The 23,156-nt window shown below is 42.4% G+C and overlaps 1 protein-coding gene across 4 annotated transcripts in view; it reads right to left on the bottom strand.

Moving 5' to 3' along the window:
• LOC127577901 (protein kinase C-binding protein NELL1-like) overlaps nt 1–23,156 on the bottom strand; it is a 626,741-nt gene that overhangs the window by 453,805 nt on the left and 149,780 nt on the right. For all 4 annotated transcript variants that reach the window (XM_052029546.1, XM_052029549.1, XM_052029547.1 and 1 more), the window contains exon 11: nt 6,299–6,398. In XM_052029546.1, the coding sequence (XP_051885506.1) occupies nt 6,299–6,398 (100 nt within the window). The remainder of the gene's footprint in view (nt 1–6,298; nt 6,399–23,156) is intronic.

Genomic DNA, 23,156 nt, shown 5'->3' with positions numbered 1-23,156 from the left:
CAGGTCCAGTAAAGCCTCTCCTCTAATTGGCCTGTCCACATACTGTGCCAGGAATCCTTCCTGGACACACCTAACAAACTCTGCCCCATCTATCCCCTTTACACTGAGGTGCCAATCAATATTAGGGAAGTTGAAATCACCCTTGACAACAACCCTGTTATTTTTGCACCTCTCCAAAATCTGCCTCCTGATCTGCTCCTCAGTGTCTCTGCTGCTATTAGAGGGTCTGTAGAATATTCCCAATAGAGTGATTGCTCCCTTCCTGTTTCTGACTTACACCCACACTGACTCAGTAGACGATCCCTCCAGGACATCCTCCCTTTCTCCAGCTGTGACACTGTCCCTGATCAGTAAAGCCGCTCCCCCACCTCTTTTACCTCCATCCCTGTCCCTTCTGAAACATCTGAACCCAGGAATATCCAGCATCCATTCCTGCCCTTGCAACAGCCAAATTTCTGTAATAACCACATCATAGTTCCACATACTTACCCATGCTCTAAGTTCATCACCCTTGTTCCTGATACTTCTCACATTAGACACACTTCAGCCCATCCAACTGACTGCAATTTTGCCCTTTCAAATGTCTATCCTTCCTTAATGTTTCTACACGCCACATCTACTTGTACACTAAAGGAACCAACCTCTGACCTATCACTCTAAATGCACCTATCCCCCTACCAAACAAGTTTAAACCCTTCCCAACAGCTCTAGCAAACCTGCCTGCAAGAATATTGGCCCCCTCCAGTTCAGGTGTAACCTGTCCCTTTCGTACAGGTCATACCTCCCCTAGAAGAGATCCCAATGATCAACATATCTGAAACCCTGTCCCAACTCCCCAGCCACATATTCATCTGCCAAATCAACCTATTCTTGCCCTCACTGGCACATGGCACAGGCAATAATCTAGAGATTACTACCCTTGAGGTCTTGCTTTTCAGTTTCCTACCTAGCTCCCCACATTCCCTCTTCAGGACCTCATCTCTTTTCCTACCCATGTCATTGGTACCAATATGTATTGGTATTAGTAATACCAATGTTGCAAGATGGCACCAGAGCATGGCGACATGTTGCAAGCTGCTCTTCAAGATGTAGTCATCAGGGTAACTGGATGTCTCCCAGAGCTCCCACATTTCACAAAAGGAACACACCACTGACCCTGAAGCCATTCTAACTACTCTGGCCTGGCACTAAAGCAAGCAAGAAAGAAAAACTTACCAGAGACTTGCCTTCGCATCGTCTTGCTGAAGCCTCTTGAGCAAAACCCTCAGTCTCCAACTCTGAACACTGGCCCAGTCCAACAACAGCCACTCCCAAAATAGCTGCTCTGCTGCTACCTACCTTCCTTTTATTTGCTGATGTTAATCAGCCAATCAACTGGTAACAATTTGCAAATGTACCTAGTTTAGATTCTTGCAAGGTGAAACTCACAAGCATATGCACAGAGACTCTCCTCTTTTCAAAGGCCCTCTTCCAAATCTCACTTTGGAATGAGTCCCTTCAAAAAGACTACATATCAAAAATGGGAGGGAATAGCAAGCAAAATTACGGTTGGAGCAGGGGATTAATAGCTGCTATCATGATGATTGGAGTAAGCAATCTTGTGCTCAAGCGTAGGTATTCAGCATGGGACCATAAAGGAAAAATCACGATGTTTAATCACCACCTTTTTAAAAGAGATCCGAGAGAAAGCAAGGGTTTATTCAGAATAACATTCCTTCAGTTCTCAGCTCTCTCAACTTCTTTGGCAAATTAACAACTTGCATTCAGATAAGCACTCTGCCAAAGGAGCAGGAACTTCACAGATGGACTGTCAAACGAGAACTAACACAGAGTTAAAAAAACTAGTTAGTTGGTTGAAGATGGTTTTGGTCATCAGAACTCATCCCATATGTGAGTATCAGTCAATTGCCACACTCCTGTCTAGAACTGAGTCCACTGGCTTCAATGGGTGGAGATGAGTCCAACAGACGGACATTCACAAACATGTATTTGGTGCTGGCAATCAAAGGTGACAGTTCTCCCCTGCAGTGTTCAACAGAGGTCTTGAAATGAAAAGATATGGCGTGGCAGATATGCTTAAGAGGAGTATCCCAGAAACTGGTCCCCAGATCAATAAGGCTGTCACTACTGTAGTGAAGTGAAGGGAATGAAGTAGGTGAGGGAAGCAGGCCAGAATCGGTGGAAAACAGTTCCCAGAATTATTATTAAATTGTAGATGCAATAACCTGACACTGATACTGAAAAGGGCAACAGACAGTCAGACACAAGCCAAAACGCAGCAACGATAAAGCAAACACCAAACTTACATTTTGCAAGAATCAATGAATTATTACACACGGAAGTGACATATACAGATGTTCCCTGCATTCCACTCATAATAATTTTTCCTGTTAATACAGACATCAGCATCCTCTGAAGGTACAGGCTGACTGTGTGGCAGTTAGTCTGACCCAGGCAATGAGGAAGCAGCAGCTGCAAGGCACTGTACTTTAGGCTTGCTCTGGTTCTCCAGAACACAGGCAACAATAAACTTTGAGGAATAGCCTTACTTACCAGTGACTGACTGATGCCCACATTTCCTAAAGCAAGTGCCTGAAGGTCACACTGAATAAAAGGTGAGAAGTGTGTGTTGGCACCAATAAGAAATAATTGGTCCGAGACTCCCTAAGACCTCTAAACGCGTCACACAGCTTTTTCTTATTAAAACTAATTCTCCAAAAAAAAAGCACTTGTCAGATCAATCAATAAAACTAATCATCTGTAAATCCTGTGGGGTGCTTTCCTTTCCTACAAGTTGGCACCAGCAACAATCATTAGGTCCTTTCAAATTCATTATGAAAAGACAATTTGCCACCTTCTTTATACAGAATTTCATCATTTACTCTCCAACAGAATGAAGCAAATAATGATTTAACAAGCAGGGATTTTTGAAACTCACTGTAAACAATTAAAGTCGCAATTGGTGGCAAAATGGTTTTGTTTGCAGAGCAAAATAGAATGCAATGCAACTGCAACAATGCAACAAAATGTTTTGCAATATGAACACATTGCAACATGCTTTTAGGCAATCTGCTGTCTATTCCTCCTTCAATGACACATTGCAGTATTAAGCTGACCCATGCAAGACTCACGGATCTGAGATATATCAGCTGAAAAATCTGCAGTAGGGGCTACTAAATTCCTTGTTGAAAGTAAAATATCTCAGTGTTCATCGTCGTTAGAAATGTCACCAAAAGCATCTGGATCGGTGAAAAGGAAACACTAAGTTTAGATCACTAAAACAAAGAAAGAGGGACAGGGGAAAAAGTAGTGTGCTCCGTCTCATCTCTCAGCATCCCGCCTTCTTCAGCCTTGAGGGCTTGAGTCCGTTAAGGGTAATGCTGCTTGAAGTATCTGGTGTGTTCTTTTGGACTAGTCTGTAGATATTAGTATTGTTGTTATTCATTCACTCAGAGGATGAATGCAGATATTTATTGTACCCGTTGGCTTTCAACTGAGCTGCAAGCATTGTACAAACAATGTTATGAGGGATATCACATGACATGAATGTGTAAGGTTGTGGCAACCTTCTAGCTTTTCCCAGCAACTAAAAGACACAAACCACACTACTCCTGCCAGCAACCCCTCCACTCTCTTATTTCATGTTTCCATTACTTATGCTCATCAGGGATGCTGAGAGCATCATAGATAGGAGTTTTAGTGAGGTGGTCACACCTAAGATGCAGGCTGCAGGTATTTGGGTGACCACCAGGAAAGGGAGAAGCGGCAGGCCGCTAGTGGAGGATTCCCCTGCCATTCCCATCAAAAACAAGGATACCGCTTTGGATAATGCTTGGGGGGGGGGGCAGGGAAGGAGGGATGTTGACCATTCAGGTCAAAGCAGCGGCAGCAGCAGCCAGGTCTGTGGCACCAGGAGCAGCTCTGAGGCTCAGCAGAGAAGGCAGACAGGACTATAGTGATAGGATACATGACAGTTAGGAGGGTAGACAGGAGATTCTGTGGCTGAAAAAGGGATTCCATGATGGTGTGTTGCTTCCGTGGTGTTAGTGTCGAGGATGTCTCTGAGTGGTTGCAGAACGTTCTCAAGGGAGAGGGTGAGCAACCAGAAGTCATTGTGCACCTTGGCACAAATGACACAGGGAGAAAAAGGAATGAGGTCCTGCTTAATGAATATAGGGAGTTAGGAAGAGGGCTATAAAGCAGGAACTTAAGGGTAGCAATCTCTGACTTACATCCAGTGCCACTTGTGTGTGAGGGACAGGAGGATATGGAAGATGAATGCATGGTTGAAGAGTTGGTTTAAGGGGCAGGGATTCAGATTTTTGGACCATCGAGATCTCTTCCGGGACAGAGATGACCTGTACAAGAGGGATGGATTGCACCTGAACTGGAAGGGGTGGAAGGGGCAATATCTCGGTGGGCAGATTTGCTACTGCTACTCAGAAGGGTTTAAACTAGATTGGCAGTGGGGTGGGATCCAAAGCACCAGTGAGGCAAATGAGAAGCCAGAAGTTGATACAGAATTGAATGGGAATCAGAGCACCAGGATAGAAAGTGGAGGGATTGAGGAGAAGGTATATCTCATGACCAGCAAGTCTGTAAGGAAGGACAGGCAGGAGCAAGATAATATACACTATGGGACAGTAGGGTTGAAGTGTGTTTACTTCAATGCAAGGAGTATGAAGGGTAAGGGAGATGAACTTAGAGCATGGATCAATACATGGAACTATGATGTTGTGACCATTGCAGAGACTTAGTTGAGAGAGGGACAGGGACGGCTGCTTAATGTTCCAGGGGTTCAATGTTTTCAAAGAGATGGAGGAGGAGGACTTACACCACTAATTAGGGACAACTTCACAGCTGCACTCAAAGAACATAATGGAGGGCTCATCTACTGAGTCTATATGGGTAGAACTCAAAAACAAGAAAGGAGTCTTGGGTCCAAGTCCATAGGTCCCTGCAAAATGGCCACACAAATTGATAAAGTGGCAGAGGCGGCAAATGGCATGCTTGCACTCATTAATTGAGGCACTGAGTTCAAGAGTCAGGAAGTTATGTTGCAGCTTCATAAATCTGGTTACGCTGCATCTGGAGTATAACATTCAATTCTGGTCACCCCATTATACGAAGGATGTAGAGGCTTTGGAGAGGGTGCAGAAGAGGTTTGCCAGGATGCTGCCTGGATTAGAGGGCAGGTGCTACAAGGAGAGGTTGGACAAACTTGGGTTGTTTTCTCTGGAGCGGCGGAGGCTGAGGGGAGACCTGATAGAAGTTTATAAAATTATGAGAGGCATAGATAGAGTAGAGAGCCGGTATCTTTCTCCCCAGGGTCAGAATGTTTAATACCAGAAGATATGCATTTAAATTGAGAGGAGGAAAGTTCAAAGATGTGTGGGATAAGTTTTTTTTTATACAAAGAAAGTGGTGGGTGCCTGGAATGCACTGCCAGGGGTGGTGGTGAAGGCAGATATGATAGAGGCACTTAAGAGGCTCTTAGGTAGGCACATGAATATGCAGAGAATGGAGGGATATGGACCATGTGCAGGCAGAAGGGATTAGTGAAATTATGCACCATTAGTTTAATTAGTTTGGCACAAAATCGTCGGTTGAAGGACCTGTTCCTGTGCCGTACTGTTCTATGTTCTATTACAACCCAAAGCTTTAATCTGACCTGCAAGCAAAATGCTGAAGGAACTCAGCGGACCAGGCAGCATCTGTGGAGTGAAACAGACAATCGACATTTTGGGATGACACCCTTCATCTGGACTCAAGAGACTTTTCAGTCTCTTGCGTCTCCTTCAATTCCACCTATTATTATGAGAGACAAAACACAAACACCTATTTTCGCCCGTCTCCCTTTCTTTTAGTGATCTAAACTTTGCATTTCTTTTTTATTGGTCTTAAAAATATGTTTTTGGTGACATTTCAAATTAAGGATGAACATTCAGAGTTCTTTTCCTTTCAACATGGAGTTTCGTAACCTCTACTGCAGATAATTCAAGGGCATTTCCTGGTCTGCAATTATTACTCAACCAACACCACTAAAGTGGAGAGATAGCTCCTTTTCTCTTTACTTTGTACTGAACCATGTCACGTGTGAAATAGCAGTCTCATTTTTTAGAGAATGCTGAGGTACTTGGTGAAGGGTTATTGGACAAAGCTTTGTTCTGCTGTCTGTATTGTCCTAAAGCCAAAGCATTTCAAATGTTGTCAAGAAAACTGAGTCTGAATAAGCACCCGCGTTATAAATTGCCACAGAAAGGTGACTGGAATATTAAACTGAGGCAGTCATACTTACCACGACATACATTACAGCATCTGTTTTCTGGCTGAATGTGTTCATTCAGTGGGCAATCCAGAGGTGGGCAGGTCTCATGAACAATGACCATTGTTCGATTCTGTCAAGCATTAATCAGAGCTATTATTAAAACAATATTCTTTCACCTGGCTAGGAAGAATATTATTTATTAAGCTTTAATAAAATGCAACCTTATGTAATCTCAGTAATAGAGATACTCGGTTGAATACAGAACAGTACTGCATCTTAAGCCACTTTGAAACTCCTTCCATGACAATAGAGTTAACTCTTTCAGAACATGAATCATTTTCAGTAAATGACAGATATTCTAAGTAACTTTGTCTCCAGTAATCTCTTGTGAGAACATTTGTTTTTTTTTAATAACACAATATTGGCTGAAACAAAATAAAGATGGATTTAAATATTGCATTCTCTGGGGGAAGAATTGTTCTGATTGCAATGGCAGTTAAATAGGTTTCCTTTGAAGGTATTTACAAAGCTGCTTCCTGCAACAACCAGACTGTTCTACCACCTTCCAGGAATCAAATGTTAACAATATTTCAAATGTTACTGAACTCCAATAAGAAGCTCCATAAGCAGTCATTTACATAATCAGTTCTAGACTTTGGAAGAAATATTGGAGAAGCATTTTCACTGGGACTTATGTGGAAGTAATTGTAAAGTTGCTCTTTCCCAATAGGTTCACTGTTTTGTAAAGACTAGCACAGAGACAAAATATTAAATGTTGCCTTAACAGTAAATACTTACAAGCAATCCTTATTCCATTCAGTTATATAGATAGACCAATTCAACACTTATTATTGCCTGTTCCTGCAAGAAGTGCTGACTTACATTTATGTAGCACCTTTATCACAGGAGAATTTCCCAAGTACTTTACTGGGATGTTAAACAAAACGATCCAGATCCAAATATGGAAATATTAGCACAGTTGAGGTAGGTATTAAGGTATGGCTCAGAAGAAGTAGAAGCGGTGAAGAGGTTCAGGGAGGGAATTCCAGAACCCCAGCCCCCAACTGTGGAGGTTTCAAAATCAGGACTGATCAAAAGGACAGGACTTATGGAACAAGGAACAGAGGATATTTGGGCTGGAGTAGATTAAAGGAAGGCTGTGGTGATGGAGGGATTTGCAGGCTCTCCACACCCTCTGCACTATTTGTTTTTCCACTCAATTCAGTGTCACCGGCAGACTTAGATACGCTACACTCAGTCCCCTCTTCCAAATCGTTAATGTACATCTTGAACAGTCGCAGGCCCAGCACCGACCCCTGCGGCACCCCACTCACCCCAGATTGCCAACCAGAGAAACACCCACTTATCCCAACTCTCTGCCTTCTATTGGTTAACCAATCCTCTGTCCATGCTAATACATTATCCCCAACTCCATGCATCCTTATCTTATGGATAAATCTTTTATGTGGCACCTTATCCAATGCCTTCTGGAAATCCCAGTACACAACATCCACCTGTTCCCCTCTATACACAATACTCATTATATCCTCAAAGAACTCCAGTAAGTTTGTCAAACAGGACCTGCCCTTCCCGAATCCATGCTGTGTCTGCCTGATGGAACCACTTCTATCCAGATCCACTTCTACACGACTGTTTTGAGTCAGTGGACTGGTCCATGTTCAAAGACTTAGCTGCCAGCCTTGATGAGTATGTCACCACCATCACAGACTTTATTAGCAACTGTGTTGAGGACTGTGTACCCAAGAGGACAATAAGGGTGTTCCCAAACCGGAAACCATAGATCAACCAGGAGATCCACTCCCTGCTGAAGTTGAGGACTACTACACACATATCTGGTGATCATGACCTTTACAAGAAATCGAGATATGACCTCGAAAGCTATCAGGAATGTCAAGAGACAATAGCAGTTCAAAATAGAGTCCCAGACCAGCCGTCAGTTGTGGCAGGGCTTACACGCTAAATGGGCTACAAAAGAAAGTCGGGCAGCATAGTTAACAACTGTGCATCCCTTCCTGGTGAGCATTCTATGTTTTGAACAGAAGGGAAGTGGATTGTCACCACCCACACTGACAGCCTCCAATGCAACTGAACCCGTGGTCACTGTCGAGGATGAAAGATCAGTCTTCCGGAGAGTGAACCTGAGGAAAGCATCTGGTCCAGATGGTGTCCCTGACCGATTGTTCGGATCTTGTGCTGAGCAGCTGGCAGGGGTATTTTCAGACATATTTAACCTCTCCCTGCTTCAATCTGAGGTTCCCACCTGTTTTAAGAAGACCACTATCATCCTGGTACCGAAGAAAAGCAAGGTAACATGCCTTAATGACTACCGACCAGTGGCTCTGACATCCACCATCATGAAGTGCTTTGAGAGGCTGGTCATGGCACACATTAACTCCAGCCTCCCAGACAACCTCGACCAACTGCAGTTCGCCCACCGCCGAAACAGGTCTACGGTGGATGCCCTCTCCCTGGCCCTACACTCATCTCTGGAGCATCTAGAGAGTAAAGATACCTACGTTAGACTATTGTTTATTGACTACAGATCTGCCTTCAATACTATAATTCCAAGCAAGCTCATCTCCAAACTCCAAGACCTGGGACTCAACACTTCCCTCTAATAAATGGATCCTTGACTTTCTGACCAACAGACCACAATCAGTAAGGATAGGCAGCAACACCTCCAGCACGATTATTCTCAACACTGGTGCCCCACAAGGCTGCGTCCTCAGCCCTCTAGTCTACTCCCTATATACTCATGACTGTGTGGCCAGATTCTGCTCTAACTCCATCTACAAGTTTGCAGATGATACCACCGTAGTAGGCCGTATCTCAAATAACGATGTCAGAGTACAGGAAGGAGATAAAGAGCTTAATGACATGGTGTCATGACAACAACCTTTCCCTCAATGTCAGCAAAACAAAAGAGCTGGTCATTGACTTCAGGAAAGGGAACTGTGTACATGCACCTGTCTACATCAATGGTGCTGAGGTCGAGAGGGTTGAGAGCTTCAAGTTCCTATTGGTGAACATCACCAATAGCCTGTCCTGGTCCAACCATGTAGATGTCACGGCCAAGAAAGCTCACCAGCGCTTCTACCTCCTCAGGTGGCTAAAGAAATTTGGCATGTCCCCTTCGACACTCACCAATTTTTATTGATGCACCATAGAAAGCATCCTATCTGGATGCATCACGGCTTGGTACGGCAACTGTTCTGCCCGTGACCACAAGAAACTGCAGAGAGTTGTGGACACAGCCCAGTGCATCACAGAAACCAGCCTCCCCTCCATGGACTCTGTCTATACCTCTCGCTGCCTTGATGAAGCAGCCAGCATAATCAAAGACCCCACCCACCTGGGTCATCTCTCCTCTCCCATCAGGCAGAAGATACAGGAGCCTGAGGGCATATACTGTACCACCAGGATCAAGGACAGCTTCTATGCCACAGTGAAAAGACTATTGAACGGTTCCCTTATACTATGAGATGGACTTTTGACCTCACAATCTACCTTGTTTGACCTTGCACTTTATATTGTCTACCTGCCATGCACTTCCCTGTAGCTGTGACACTTTGCTCTGTATTCTGTTATTGTTTTTACCTGTACAACCTCAATGCACTCTGTACTAACTCAATGTAACTGCACTGTGTAATGAATTGATCTGTACAATCGGTATGCAAGACAAGTTTTACACTGTACCTCGGTACAAGCGACAATAATAAACCAAAACCAATAAAAGATGTCTCGCTATTTCTTCCTTAATGATAGCTTCCAGCATTTTCCCAACTACAGATGTCAAGCTAACTGGCCTATAGTTACCTGCCTTTTGCCTGCATCCTTTTTTAAACAGTGGCATGACATTCACTGTCTTCCAATCCACCGGGACCCGGCCAGAGTCCAGAGAATTTTGGTAAATTATCACAAACATCTCTACTATAACTTCTGCTATTTCTTTCAGTACCCTGGGATGCACCCCATCAGGACCAGGGGACTTGTCTACCAGTTTGCTCAGCATTACCTCGTTAGTGACAGTGATTGTATCGAGGTCCTCACCTCCCAGCGCATCCATAACATCTCTCTTTGGCACGTTAGACATGTCCTCCACTGTGAAGACCGACACAAAATAGTCGTTCAAGGCCTCGGCCATTTCCACATTACCCAATATTAATTCCCCCTTCTCATCTTCCAAGGGACCTATGTTCACTTTAGCCACCCTTTTCCACTTTATATAATTGCCGTTCCATTCTTACATACATCAAATATTGTCCGTGCTACTGTGATGTTATTATTCGGTGGCCTATAGACAACTCCCACCAGTGATTTTTTTCCCTTTACTATTCCTAATCTCTGCCCAAATGGACTCAACATTCTGCTCTCTAGATCTTATATTGTCTCTCACTAGCGGTCAGCGTAATGTTATTACAGCACCAGTGACCCAGATTCAATTCCGGCCACTGTCTGTAAGGAGTTTGTACGTTCTCCCAGTGTCTGTGTGGGTTTCCTCCGGGTGCTCTGTTTTCCTCCCACATTCCAAAGACGTATGGGTTAGGAAGTTGTGGGCATGCTATATTGGCGCCGTAAGTGTGGCAACCCTTGCGGGCTACCCCCAGAACACTCTACGCAAAAGATGTATTTCACTGTGTGTTTCGATGTACATGTGACTAATAAAGATATCTTATCGCCCTGAGCTCATTCTTAATTACGAGCACTACCCTACCTCCCTTACCTTCCTGCCTATCCTTCCGTATTCCCTGATACCCTTGGGTATTTAATTCCCAATCATCTCCACCCTGCAACCACGTTTCTGTAATGGCCACTAAATCATATCCCTTTGTACTGATTTCTGCCACAAGTTCACTGACCTCGTTTCGAATACTAAGGGCATTCAAATAAAGTGTCCTTACATTCATTGTCCTTTTATAATCTCGTAACCTTTGTGTCCTTTGCGTTTGACTTTTTTGTACTCCACTCTTACTTACCTGGTGATGAGATGGAGTTTACTACCCTCAACATCTGGTGGAAAATGACACTGTGTTTTCAGGATTATAAACTACATTAGGCTTTCAGTAAAACACACACCTTTCCGTACAGACAAATTGTGACTTACGAAGTAACAGATTCAATGAGTGAGAAGATTAACCTCCTCTAAAGAACAAGGAACATCACACCTAAGTGAGTAAAGCGTCATGTTCCTTTTCTGAATCTCTATATCCCAACAGCACCAAACACAGAAACTGTTTCAGAAAAGGGGTTATACTCTATTCACTTGCCAGAGTGAAATCCTCATACTTCAGAGAAGCAACTGATATGATCGAAGCTAAACTTTTTCACTACTAAATTTACAATTCAGTGTCTCTTTCTTTTTAAATAATTTCTCTAACCTGAGGGCATTATCAAAGATATGCAATAAACAACTGCCTGTTAGGGTTTCTTTCTTATCCTATAACCTGTCTATAGGAATCATTTCTTTTTAAATAAAAATCTCGTAACCATATTGGTTCCCGGGAGCAGTGACACAAAACTGCTCTGAGAAATCACAGTGTGAGACTGTTGAAATGGAAGGAGGTTCAGTCATGAGCATTTTCCACCCTACCACCCCCCTCCGCCACCCCCTCCACACTCAACTCTGGTTTCCCAAAATAATTACCACTTAGCATGAGCAAACTGTCATTTTATTTTTCAGACTTCTCGATAAAAATGGTAGGACTGTTGAGCTATTTACTGCATGTAACACATTGAATCTCTCGTGGGCTGTTTTTGGCTGAATGGAGGAGGAAGAACCTGCTCAGGCAAACAGGAACACAAATAGCTTCTGCGATTTGTGAAGAAGACATGCATTTCTCAGCCAGGAGAAGCTACACAGGATCATCCCTTGAGCTGCCGTTCTGTCACCTACATTAATTGTCTGTACAATTGATTGTTGCACAAATGTCACCGCCTTCAGTGCTCTTCACACTAGAATGAGACATCCCAGAAACTTAAGGCAAACAAAATGGCAAAAATGTGTAATAAAGGAAGCCTTTTTCCCCATTGAGAGCTCATGCAAATCCACAGGGCTAGAAATTGTGAGGTGTGGCAAACACTTTTGTGCGCTTCACAATTGGATTTGATCAGAAAGTTCATCACTGAATATGATTGGATACTTTGCGATTTTTATTGTGTATTCTCCATCTGAATGATGAACATATACACTGAGACTGCCAGACAAGAGAGGTATTTACATGTCATGTGCAAAAATTCTTATAAATCCTGCAAATGGTATAAGCCTTGCACTCTGAAGCCGGCCTTAACTGAATGGTTGCAGCCTGTTACAATGTTATTTAAGAAGGTCTCAATTCACCAAGGCTACTGTTATGGAGGCCAAGACATCTGCCGCCTTCATCTTTCTCTCCTCTCTGACTAATCACTCCTATTCCCAATCATCTCTCGCCACCCAGATTCTCTCACTGACCCATATCCCCACAATTTCCTCATCCCCACCAACTCCCTAAATCTCTCTACCCCAATCCTTTTTCCAACCAATCCCCTGCCCAAATATCTTGGCAATTGCCCCCACTATCATGCCCACTACTGGTGCTGTGGTTACTTGGTTCTAAAACCCAATTATTAGGATATGATTCACAGAAATTAGAATGTTTCGGAGCAATCTATTGAAGATGGACTTGATTAGATCTAAAACAGGTAATGGGTAGGTACTCATACCCAACCAAACTAACTTCACCAAGAATGCCCTCAACGGACACCCAATAATTGTCTCTCGCTCTCCACTGTAATGTCCCTATCCCCACAATCTTCTCCCCACACAGGGTTTCGCTGTCTCTGCCATTTTTCCCCATGACCCTCTTTCCCGCCCTCCCCCGCCCCCATCACAATCTGTTATCCATAATGACAGGAGCTTGTGGACAAAAAAGCCTTGGTATACATTTAAGCATTCGAGTCCTTTTCAATTGCGCACAATAACCTTGTACACAATAGCACATTGCTAATGGAGGGTGCAGCATGAAACTTGTCATGTTCCTCCCACAATCTTTTTGCATCTGGGAGGTCAATGAAGAGTCACCAAATACCTTTAAACAATTACTACAGAAACATTATGCAACTGGTTACAAATTTTGTCATTGAACCAGCCTGTGCCAATGTTTTTACAATGTTAATGCAAACAGGGTGACAAGGAGGAATGATAGAAAAGTATCAACAAACAAATTAAACAATTTTTGTATGCTCAAATGCTTGATAATTGGAGTAATATACTTCTTAAAGAATTGATAAATTAGGAATGTTGCAAACCAAAGCCTAGGTTCATCCACGACCTCAGAAAGAAAAATATATCTTGCACAGACTACAATTCGACCAAAGTGGAGGTGGTCATAGAATCGAAAATAAGACTGTTTCAGGGAGTGAGCTGCCATACGACACTGATCTGCAACTGTCCATTGAGGATTGAGCAAGATCTTTTTGATAAACTTCCTCTAGTGAAGACCTGGATTGCTACCAGGTGTGGTATTAGATTAAATTATCCAGGTCATCAAATAAACTTTATTAATGGAACACGTCAGGAGCAGCTGTCTGGGTTTAAATTAAGAATGTGCAATTGCTATCAATTGTGTTGCTATACCAATGTAACAGACTACACAACATGATATTCTTCAAGCCATGACTTGAATTGAAGAATATTGAGTTGAAATCAGCTTTGTGTGACATGTTAAACTGAGCCAATACTGTGGTAATTTAGTTCTGAAACCCAATTATTAAGAGATGATTCACAAAAATTAGAATGCACAGAAGCAATCTATTGAAGAGGACAGAGGTTTGATGAGGTCAGAAACAGATAATGGGTCTGTACTCAGAGTGGCACAATGCAGGAACTGATGTCCACTAGTATCTGCACAAAGCTTCTGCTTTATCCTAGATTTATAAACAGAGATATAAGGAAAAAGAGCTTCATAATCAAGTTAGTATGTTGGACAATAGTAAATATTTAAGCAGAAAGTGACATAGAGTGAGCAAATTTGTGAGAGAGAGTTTGACATACAAAGCGATGACGTAATCTACCTTGGATTGATGAAGGATGGTAAGAAAGTAGGACCTGTGTAGTAGCAAAGAGATTTTGGGGTCCAGGTACGGAAGTCACTAATATCCACATTGAGTGGGGCAAAAAAATTTTTAAAAAGTCATCGCTTTGTATGTCAAACTCTCTCTCACAAATTTGTGTGAGTCGTATAAGTATCGCAAAGATTCACTGGGACTAAAAAATTAAATAGGCTGGCTTCCACAGATCAAGCTTTGTGCTCTTGATCAATGTAATTAATGAAGATTAAGGAAGGATTTTCATATCAGAAGGCAGTAGTAGCAGCTGATAAAGAGAAAAGGGTTATTTGAGGTGCCTTGAAGGATTTGATAAGGAAAGAGTTTCTCAAATATCTTTCCTAAGGAGATGTACAAATGGAGGAGGGGGGAACCTTAATAATGGAGTAGGGCCAGTGAAGACTGATCTTAGAAAGCATTTGGTCAGACAAATGGTAATAATAATCTGGAATAGTCTCCTCCAAAATCTTGTTGAGACTGGGCCATTTCAAACTCAAGACATGCAAATCTACAGGTTTTTGTGAGGCAAAGGCATTAAAGATAAGGAAGTTAAGGAGGTAGATGGTGTTGAGAAAAAATTTAATATGATCTTTGAGGGGATGGCGGCCTAATCGTGTTCGTACTTGTAATAACAACTTAAAAACCAAGGTATTTTTTCCACTCAACAAGAATGTATGACTAATGATGGAATTCTTTTGCTACCTATTTACTGATATCCAGCAACCCAAAAGTGAAATGGTTTCCAACTAATGCTATTATTTATCCAGGCCATTGTGAGAATATAGCCTTAATTAATACTATTCATGTCAGCTAATGTAGGTCAATTCAAATAAGCCAAATATAAAAACGCTAAACATTGTTGCAAGAGCTGCAGGAAGATTGGTTTACTGTCCCTGCATTAACAGGGCAGGGCGGTTGTGCAGGAGAGAGTTTACAGCCCACAAATGCAGAAATTGATCGTGTTTAATCACCCACTAAACCCCGAGAGAAACAAAATTCTGAATGTACAAGCTGTGAGGACAGAGACAGATTGGCATGATTTGCGGGTTTAACCATATTCTTTCTTCTCTGCATTCTTGTTTCTGACTTCTGTTGAGCTATATTCGTAATGCTGTCATAAGGTAAAGACTTTATCCAGCGTTCTGTTCCATACCTTTAGAAATGCTGTTAATCAAAAATTTTTGGATCCGTAAAATCCCTCGGAAAAAAAATTCAGTAACGCAAACAAGCAAAACTACAAATTCTGAAACTGCATGGCTGAAGGATTAGTTTACTGACATATGGCATTTGACATCAATATATGATGAGCTAGTTTCAACGAAAGGTCCCAGATGCAGTTAGCTCGTTTTACTGAACACAAAGCTCGAGCTGGGAAGTTTAAAAGTTTGTATTCCAACCTATAATGCAATCTTATTATGAACATGCAACTCCACTGAAACCATTTACCTACTTGCTACCCTACTAAAGTGATGTAATCCCAGTGTTATTATTGTAATTATATTTGACCAACTTCTAATTCTAAATAACACATTTTAAATCTTGTATTAAATAGCTGACAAGACACAAAACGCAAGGGTAGGGGGAGCCAAGCCTTGTTTACTCAAGCCAGGAGGATAAGGGAGTCTGGGGATTAGTGCTCTATAAAAAGGAAAGTTGAAATTTCTGTTGTTTCATGGTAAACTGGATTTTACCTGAAAGCAGAGAACATAGAAACATAGAAAAGTACATCACAGGAATAGGCCCTTTGGCCCACCATGATGTCAAATTAAACTAATCCCATCTGCCTGCAGATGGTCCATATCCCTCCATTCCCTGCCTGTTCATGTTTCTGTCTAAATACCTCTTAAACATTGCTGTCATATCTGCTTCGACCACCTCCTCTGGCAGCGTGTTCCAGGCACCTACCACTCTGTGTAAAAAAAAAACTTGCCTCGTAAATCTCCTTTAAACTGCCCCTCTCTCGCAAATCTATGTCCTCAGTATTTGGCATTTCCACCTGGGGAAAAAGATTGACTGTCTACCCGATCTTTTCATAATTTTATATACCTCTATCAGGTTGCCTGACCGCCTCCAACGATCCAGAGAAAGCAATCCAAGTTTGTCTAACCTCTCCTTATAGCTAATACACTACATTCCAGGCAACATCCTGGTAAAGCTCTTTTACACCCTCTCCAAAACTTCCACATCCTTCCTATGGTGTGGTGACCAGAACTGCACGCAATCATCCAATCGTGGCCCAACCACAGTTTTATACAGCTGCAACATAATTTGACAACTTTTGTACTCAATGCCCTGACAGATGAAAGCAAGCATGCCGCAAGCCTTATTTACCACCCTATTCACTTGTGTTGCCACTTTCATGGACTGATGGACTTGCACCCCAAGATCCTTCTGTTCTTGCACCTAAGGCTCCTGCCATTTATTATGATGTTTTCCTCTTGCACTTAACCTCCCAAAATTCACCACATCACATTTGTCTGGATTAAGCTCAATTTGCCATTACTCCACCCAAGTTTCCAAATGATCTATACCCTGCTGTATCCTTTGACAACCTTCTCTGCTATCCAAAGCTATCTCAGCCATGATGGCACTACAGCAGAGAAGGGTGGCCTGGTCAGTCACCAGAAGTTACGCCTTACTGGATCACCAGCCGATCGATCCCCCACATGTTCTTTTGTCATTTACTAAATATTCCCAGTCAGCAATTCTGCACAGCAGTTGGTAATTCAGCAAGGTATCAGTCCTAAACATGCAATGGTAAATTCTTTAAAAAACAGAAGAAATAGGAGGAGTAGGCAATATTATCCTTTGAGTCTGTTCTGCCATTCACTAAATTCAATTCCACTTTCCTGCTGTTCCCTGTCACCCTCGACTCCCATGTGGATCAAAAATCTGTCTATTTTGGCCTTGAATATATTCAATGATTCAGCTTCCACAGCCTCTGAGGAAGCAAATTCCAAACATTCACAATCTTCTAAAAGAAGAGATTCCTCTTCCCAATCCTAAATGTCAGCCCCCTTGTTCTGAAACTACCTACGCACCAGATTCCCTCACAAGGAAACAGCCTCTCAAGATTCAAGACTTACTTTATTGTCATTTTTCTGAGTATTTACATACACAAAAAAAACGAAATACTGTTTCTCACCAGTTCATATCAGTACAACAAAAAGAACAGTGATAAACATCTAAAATAGTTTATAAAACCATCTCTAAAACAAAACTAAAAGCATATCAACACCACATATTCATATCTGTTAAAGTGCGTTTATGTATTAATAAGTGCTTCTTCAATTTGAGATGAAGTTCAACGTATCAGGTAACTAACTATCAAACTGTTTCTGTATTGATGTGAGTACATATGTGTGTGTGGAGGGAGAGCTTGTCTCTCAACATTCATCTTGTTAAACCTCCTCTGTATCTTATGTTTCTATAACAATGCCTTTTATGTTCTTGATCTCCAAGGAGGATCGGCTCAATTTGCCTGACCTTTCCTCATGTCAACTCCTTCAAACCACGTACTCACCTGGTGAACCTTCTCCGGATTACCTCCAAAGCAAGAAAGTTCCTCCTTAAATAAGGAGACCAAAATTGTATGCAGGACCCTGGGTGTGGTTTCAAAAATGACCTTACAGCTGTAGAAGGACTTCCCAAGCTATATAATCCACCCCTTTACTTTGAAGGCCAACATTCTATTTGCTTTCCTAATGACTTGCTGTATCTGCATGCTAACCTACTGTGTGTTAGATTTGCCCAGATTTTCTAGCAGCATTGCTGGGGGGTCTCAGGATTTTCGGTCATCATTCTGCAAATCTGACAGCAATTTTTGGATCTCCACGATATGATACAATACCTTTATTGTTCACATATACATTGAAACACACAGTGAAATGCACCTTTTGCGTAGAGTGTTCTGGGGACAGCCAGCAGGTGTCGCCACACTTCCGGCGCCAACATAGCATGCCCACAACTTCCTAACCCGTACATCTTTGGAATGTGGGAGGAAACTGGAGCACCCGGAGGAAACCCACACAGACACGGGGAGAACGTACAAACTCTTTACAGACAGCGGCCGGAATTGAACCCAGGTCACTGGTGCTGTAATATCATTACGCTAACCGCTACATGACCGTGTCCACATGGCACAGTTTAAAAATTGCCGTCAGTGATTCAGTGATCCACCTCAGACTGGATGGTTTCCAATTTTCTCCAAACAAATCAAGTGAAATCTCTTGAACTGGTGAAAATTTAAGCTATTGACAACTGTTGCCCCCAGACAGAATGACAACCTTACAGTGTATTGTATGAGGTCCTAATGGTGTGCAAAGCCAAACTTTCTGGCTGTTAAAAAACATTATACCCATCTTTGTTTATTTATTTATTGTATTTTCCTCTCTCCCCCCTTCTCCCATCAGAAAAAAAGATACAAAAACTTGAAAGCAAGTACCACCAGACTCAAGGGCAGCTTCGATCCCACTGTTATCAAATTCTTCAATGGACCTCTCATACGCTAAAGATGAATTCTTGATCTCCCAGCCCTTGCACGTTATTCGTTTACCTGCACTGTGCTTTCTCTGTAGCTGCAGTACTATATTTCGCATTCTGTTTTCTTTTTACTACCTCAATGCATGGTAATGATCTGCCTGGCAGCATGCAAAGCTTTTCACTGTATCTCGATACACGTGACAATAACAATCCAATTCATCATAACACTTCAAAAACAAAATGTGTGTGTATATAATGATTTTCAGCTCAAACATTATTCATGTGTACATCTTCAAATTTCTCCATTTAATGCTTTGTAAAAGTGTTCAAAGGGGAAATAAAAGTTGTGATTTTTCCTTCCTGCGTTGTCATTTGTGAGAATTCTTTCAATGTGATTGGCTGCTCAGACAACTTCCTGACAAATGGTCTCTGAACACTTGTGATCTCCTAAAGTCACAACAGCAGTAGTCAGATAAAGGGAAGTTCTCGCCACGGAGATCATTATATCTCTATGGGGAGCTTTCTTTGAGATCCGCAATGGCTTCACCACTGCATCCTGATTCTTGGCCAATATATTCCTCATTTCATTCACAAGTATATAACATCAAGGTTTTCCAGCTGACTACACTATATTTGGTAATGCAGTCGCATAATAAAAGGGACTTATAAGAATCAGGGCCAGTAGGTTCCAGCAAGGGTAAATGGCAAGGATGGCACGATTAGGGAAGCTAGGGTAACAAAGGATATTGATCAGAAAAGAAAACAATTAGCAAGTATAGGCAACAGATCTAGGGACTCTCTTATGGAATATAGAGTGAGTAGGAAGGAACTTAAGAAAGAAATTAGGCGGGCGAAATGGGGCCATGAAATATGCTTGGCAAGTAGGATTAAGGAGAACCCCAAGACATTCCACAAATATGTCAGGAGCAAAAGAGTACCCAGAGTAAAACTGGGTCCCCTTTAGAACCAAAGAGGTCATTTGTGTGTGGAGCTAAGCAATGTAGGTGAGATCCTAAATGAATGCTTCTCATCTGCATTTACACAGGAGAAGGACATGGAAGATAGTGAGTCCATGGGTAATCTGGAACAGGTCAGTAGAAAGAACGAGGTGTTCAACGTCATGGGACAGATAAAGATTGATAAATCCCCAGGGCCAGATGAGTTCTCTCACAAGTTGTCATGGGAAGCATGGGAGGACATAGCAGAGGCCCTGATGGAGATTTTTGCATCTTAGCCACAAGTGAGGTACCATAAAACTGAAGGTTAGCTAGTGTTGTACCTTTACTTAAGCAGCAGGGATAAGCCATGCAACTTCAGAACAGTGAGCCATACACAGTGATAGAGAAATTATTGAAGAAAATCCGTTGGGATGGGATTTATGTACATTTGGAAATGCAGGGACTGGTCACGGATAGTCAGCATGGCTTTGTGCAGGGGAAGTACTACCTTACTAATTTGATTGAGCTTTTTGAGGAGGTTCTTATGGAGATTTATGAAGGCAGGTCATAGATGTTGTCTATGTGGACTTCAGTAATACATTTGACAAGGTCCCGCATGGTAGGTTGGTACAGAAGGTTAAGTACATGGGATCCAAGGCGAGCTGGCTAATTGGAACCAGAATTGGCTTGGTGATAGGAGGAAGAGGGTAGCAGTGGAAGGATACTTTCCTGATTGGATGTCTGTGACCAGAAGTGCAGTGCAGGGATTGGTGCTGGGACCCTTGTCATTTGTAATGTATGAACAACTTGGATGTGAAAGTAGGAGGTCTGATTAGTAAGTTAGCAGATGACAGGAAAGTTGGTGGTGTTGTGGATAGTGAGGAAGGTTGTCTAAGGCTATAGCAGGATATAGATCAAATGAAAAGTTGGGCAGAGCATTGGAAGATGAAATTTAATCCCAACAAGTAGCAAGTTGGGAAGTCAAATAGGGGTAGGACATATACAGTATGATGGAATGCTGATGAACAGAGGGACCTTGAGGTCAATTGCATTGTTCCCCAAAAGCAGCAAAACAGTTAGATAATGTGGTATTAAAGGCCTATTGCATGCTTGCCCTTGTAGATCAGAGCACAGAATGTAAAAGTTGGGATGTTATGCCACAACTTTACAGAACATTGGTTAGACTGCACTTGAAGTAATGTGTGCAGTTCTGTTTGCTACACCATGGGAAGGATGTGGTTGTGCTGGAGAGAGTGCAGAGGAGATTCATCTGGATGTTGCCTGGATTGGAGGACTTTAGTTATGGGGAGTGATTGGATAGGCTGGGTTTGTTTACCCTGAAGCGAAGGACGCTGAGGACTGACCTGATAGAGGGATATAAAATTATAAGAGGCTGAGATAGTGCTGCTACTCAAAATAAATTTCCCACGCTAGAGGTATCAAAAACAAAAGAACATTGGTTTAAGGTGAGAGGGAAGAGTTTTAAAGGGGATTTGAGGGTAAAGTGTTTTTTTTAAATATACACAGAGTGGTTGATACTTGGAACTCACTACCAGAGGAGGAGGTGGAGTCAGATATGATCACCACATTTAGATGGGCAGAAATAGGAAAGACTCAGAAGGGTATGGACCTATTGCGGGCACGCGGGATGAGTGTATACGGGCAAAAAGATTGGCATGGACATGGTCAGCTGGAGGGTCTATTTCTGACTATGACCCTAATATTGCACACAATGGAAATCTGAAATGGGATCAAAAGTGCTGGGATTACTCAGCAAACCAGACCAGTACCAGCAAAGAGAAAAACAAATTAATGTCCAGGTCAATAATATTTAATCAGAACAACCCACATCCACAAACTGTTTTCTGCAACTTTCTCCAATCAAATCATGGGAAATGAAGTGAGTTGAAGCTATTTATATCCTGCTGTAAAATACTCTGCAACTCATTGAACGAGTGCTAAGTAAATCTTATACTGTACTAAGCCATTCTTCAAGTCTCCAGACAGAAAGTCATCACCATTTTAAATTTGCTTCATGACAGCATGCGAGCCCTGATTCTAACAATTGGTTCTACAAGTAGAGCCAACCTCAGTGAAGACTGGTGACAAACAAGGCTGTGTTATTGCCCCAAAACCTTTCCCAATCTTTCTTGATGTAATGTTGCATTCCACCACCGACAAACTTTGGCAAAAACAGAGCTCATCTTCAGGACCAATGGGAGATCGTTCAAGCTAGGGTGACTACACTCCAGAATCACCCGAACCTCAGTGGTTGAGCTGTAGTTTGAAGATTATGCTTGTGCAATCAGAGGCCAAGATCCAAGCCATTGATAGCTTGTTCGCTGAGGCATACAAGGGGATAGAAAATAAAAATAAAACTTCAGATGCTGGAAATCCCAAATAAAAAAAATGAGAGACGTTGGAAACACTAAGCAAGTCAGGCTTCATCTGTGGGAAAAGAAACAGAGTTAACATTTCGGGTCCAAGGTCCTACTTCAGAATTGGGAAGGAGAGAATGGAAGCCTTTTAAACTGAGAGGATGGGGGAAGAGGGGGAATGTTTCTGACAGAGTAATCTAGGTTGCCCAAGGGGATGAGCTGTAAACAAGCTTAGTTGGTCAATTAGTTAATGGGAGCAGATGTAAAGTGAGAACATAGGCAATAGAATGCAGGAGTTGTAAAATGCAGAACAGGAAGATGTGTCTGTCAGGTCAGGCTGGACACGCCCTGAATTCCCAGAGGGCAAAAAAAAGAAGCAAAACGAAAGAGGAAAAAAAATCAAACTGGGCCAATTTGACAGATGAACAATTGATACAGGCAAAGAAGTCAAGTAACCTGAAGTTGTACAATTCAGTACCAAATCCAAAAAACTGGAATGTGCCCAGACGGAAAATGAAGTATTGTTCCTCAAGCTTGCAATGAGGCCACAGACCAGGAGTGGGAGTGGGAGTGGGATGGAGAATTAAAGTGGTAGACAACAGAAAGCTTGCAATCCCCCTGCAGACTGAAACGCGTGTTCAGCAAGGTGGTCACTCAATCTGTCTTTGGTTTCTCCAGTGTAGGGGAGACCACATTGTGAATACCTAACGCAGTACACTAGATAGGAAGTATTGCAAGTGAATCGTTGCTGCACCTGAAAAGACTGTTTGGGTTCTTGGATGGTGGGAAGGGAAGAGGTGAAAGAACGTGTTGCATCACCTGCAGTTGCAAGGGAAAGTGCCATAAGGCGGGTGGTTGGTGGGTATGGAAGAGTGGACAGGGAGTCGCAGAGGGAACGGTCCTTGCAAAATGCTCAAAAGGGAGGGAGGGTAAGATGCATCTAGTGATGGAATCTCTTTGAAGGTGGCAGAAATAGTAAAGGACGAT

The sequence above is a fragment of the Pristis pectinata genome, chromosome 14 (genome assembly GCF_009764475.1).
Source record: "Pristis pectinata isolate sPriPec2 chromosome 14, sPriPec2.1.pri, whole genome shotgun sequence".
Lineage (NCBI taxonomy): Eukaryota > Metazoa > Chordata > Chondrichthyes > Rhinopristiformes > Pristidae > Pristis > Pristis pectinata.
Note: the sequence above shows the minus strand (reverse complement) of the source record. Positions and strands in the feature narration are given on the sequence as shown.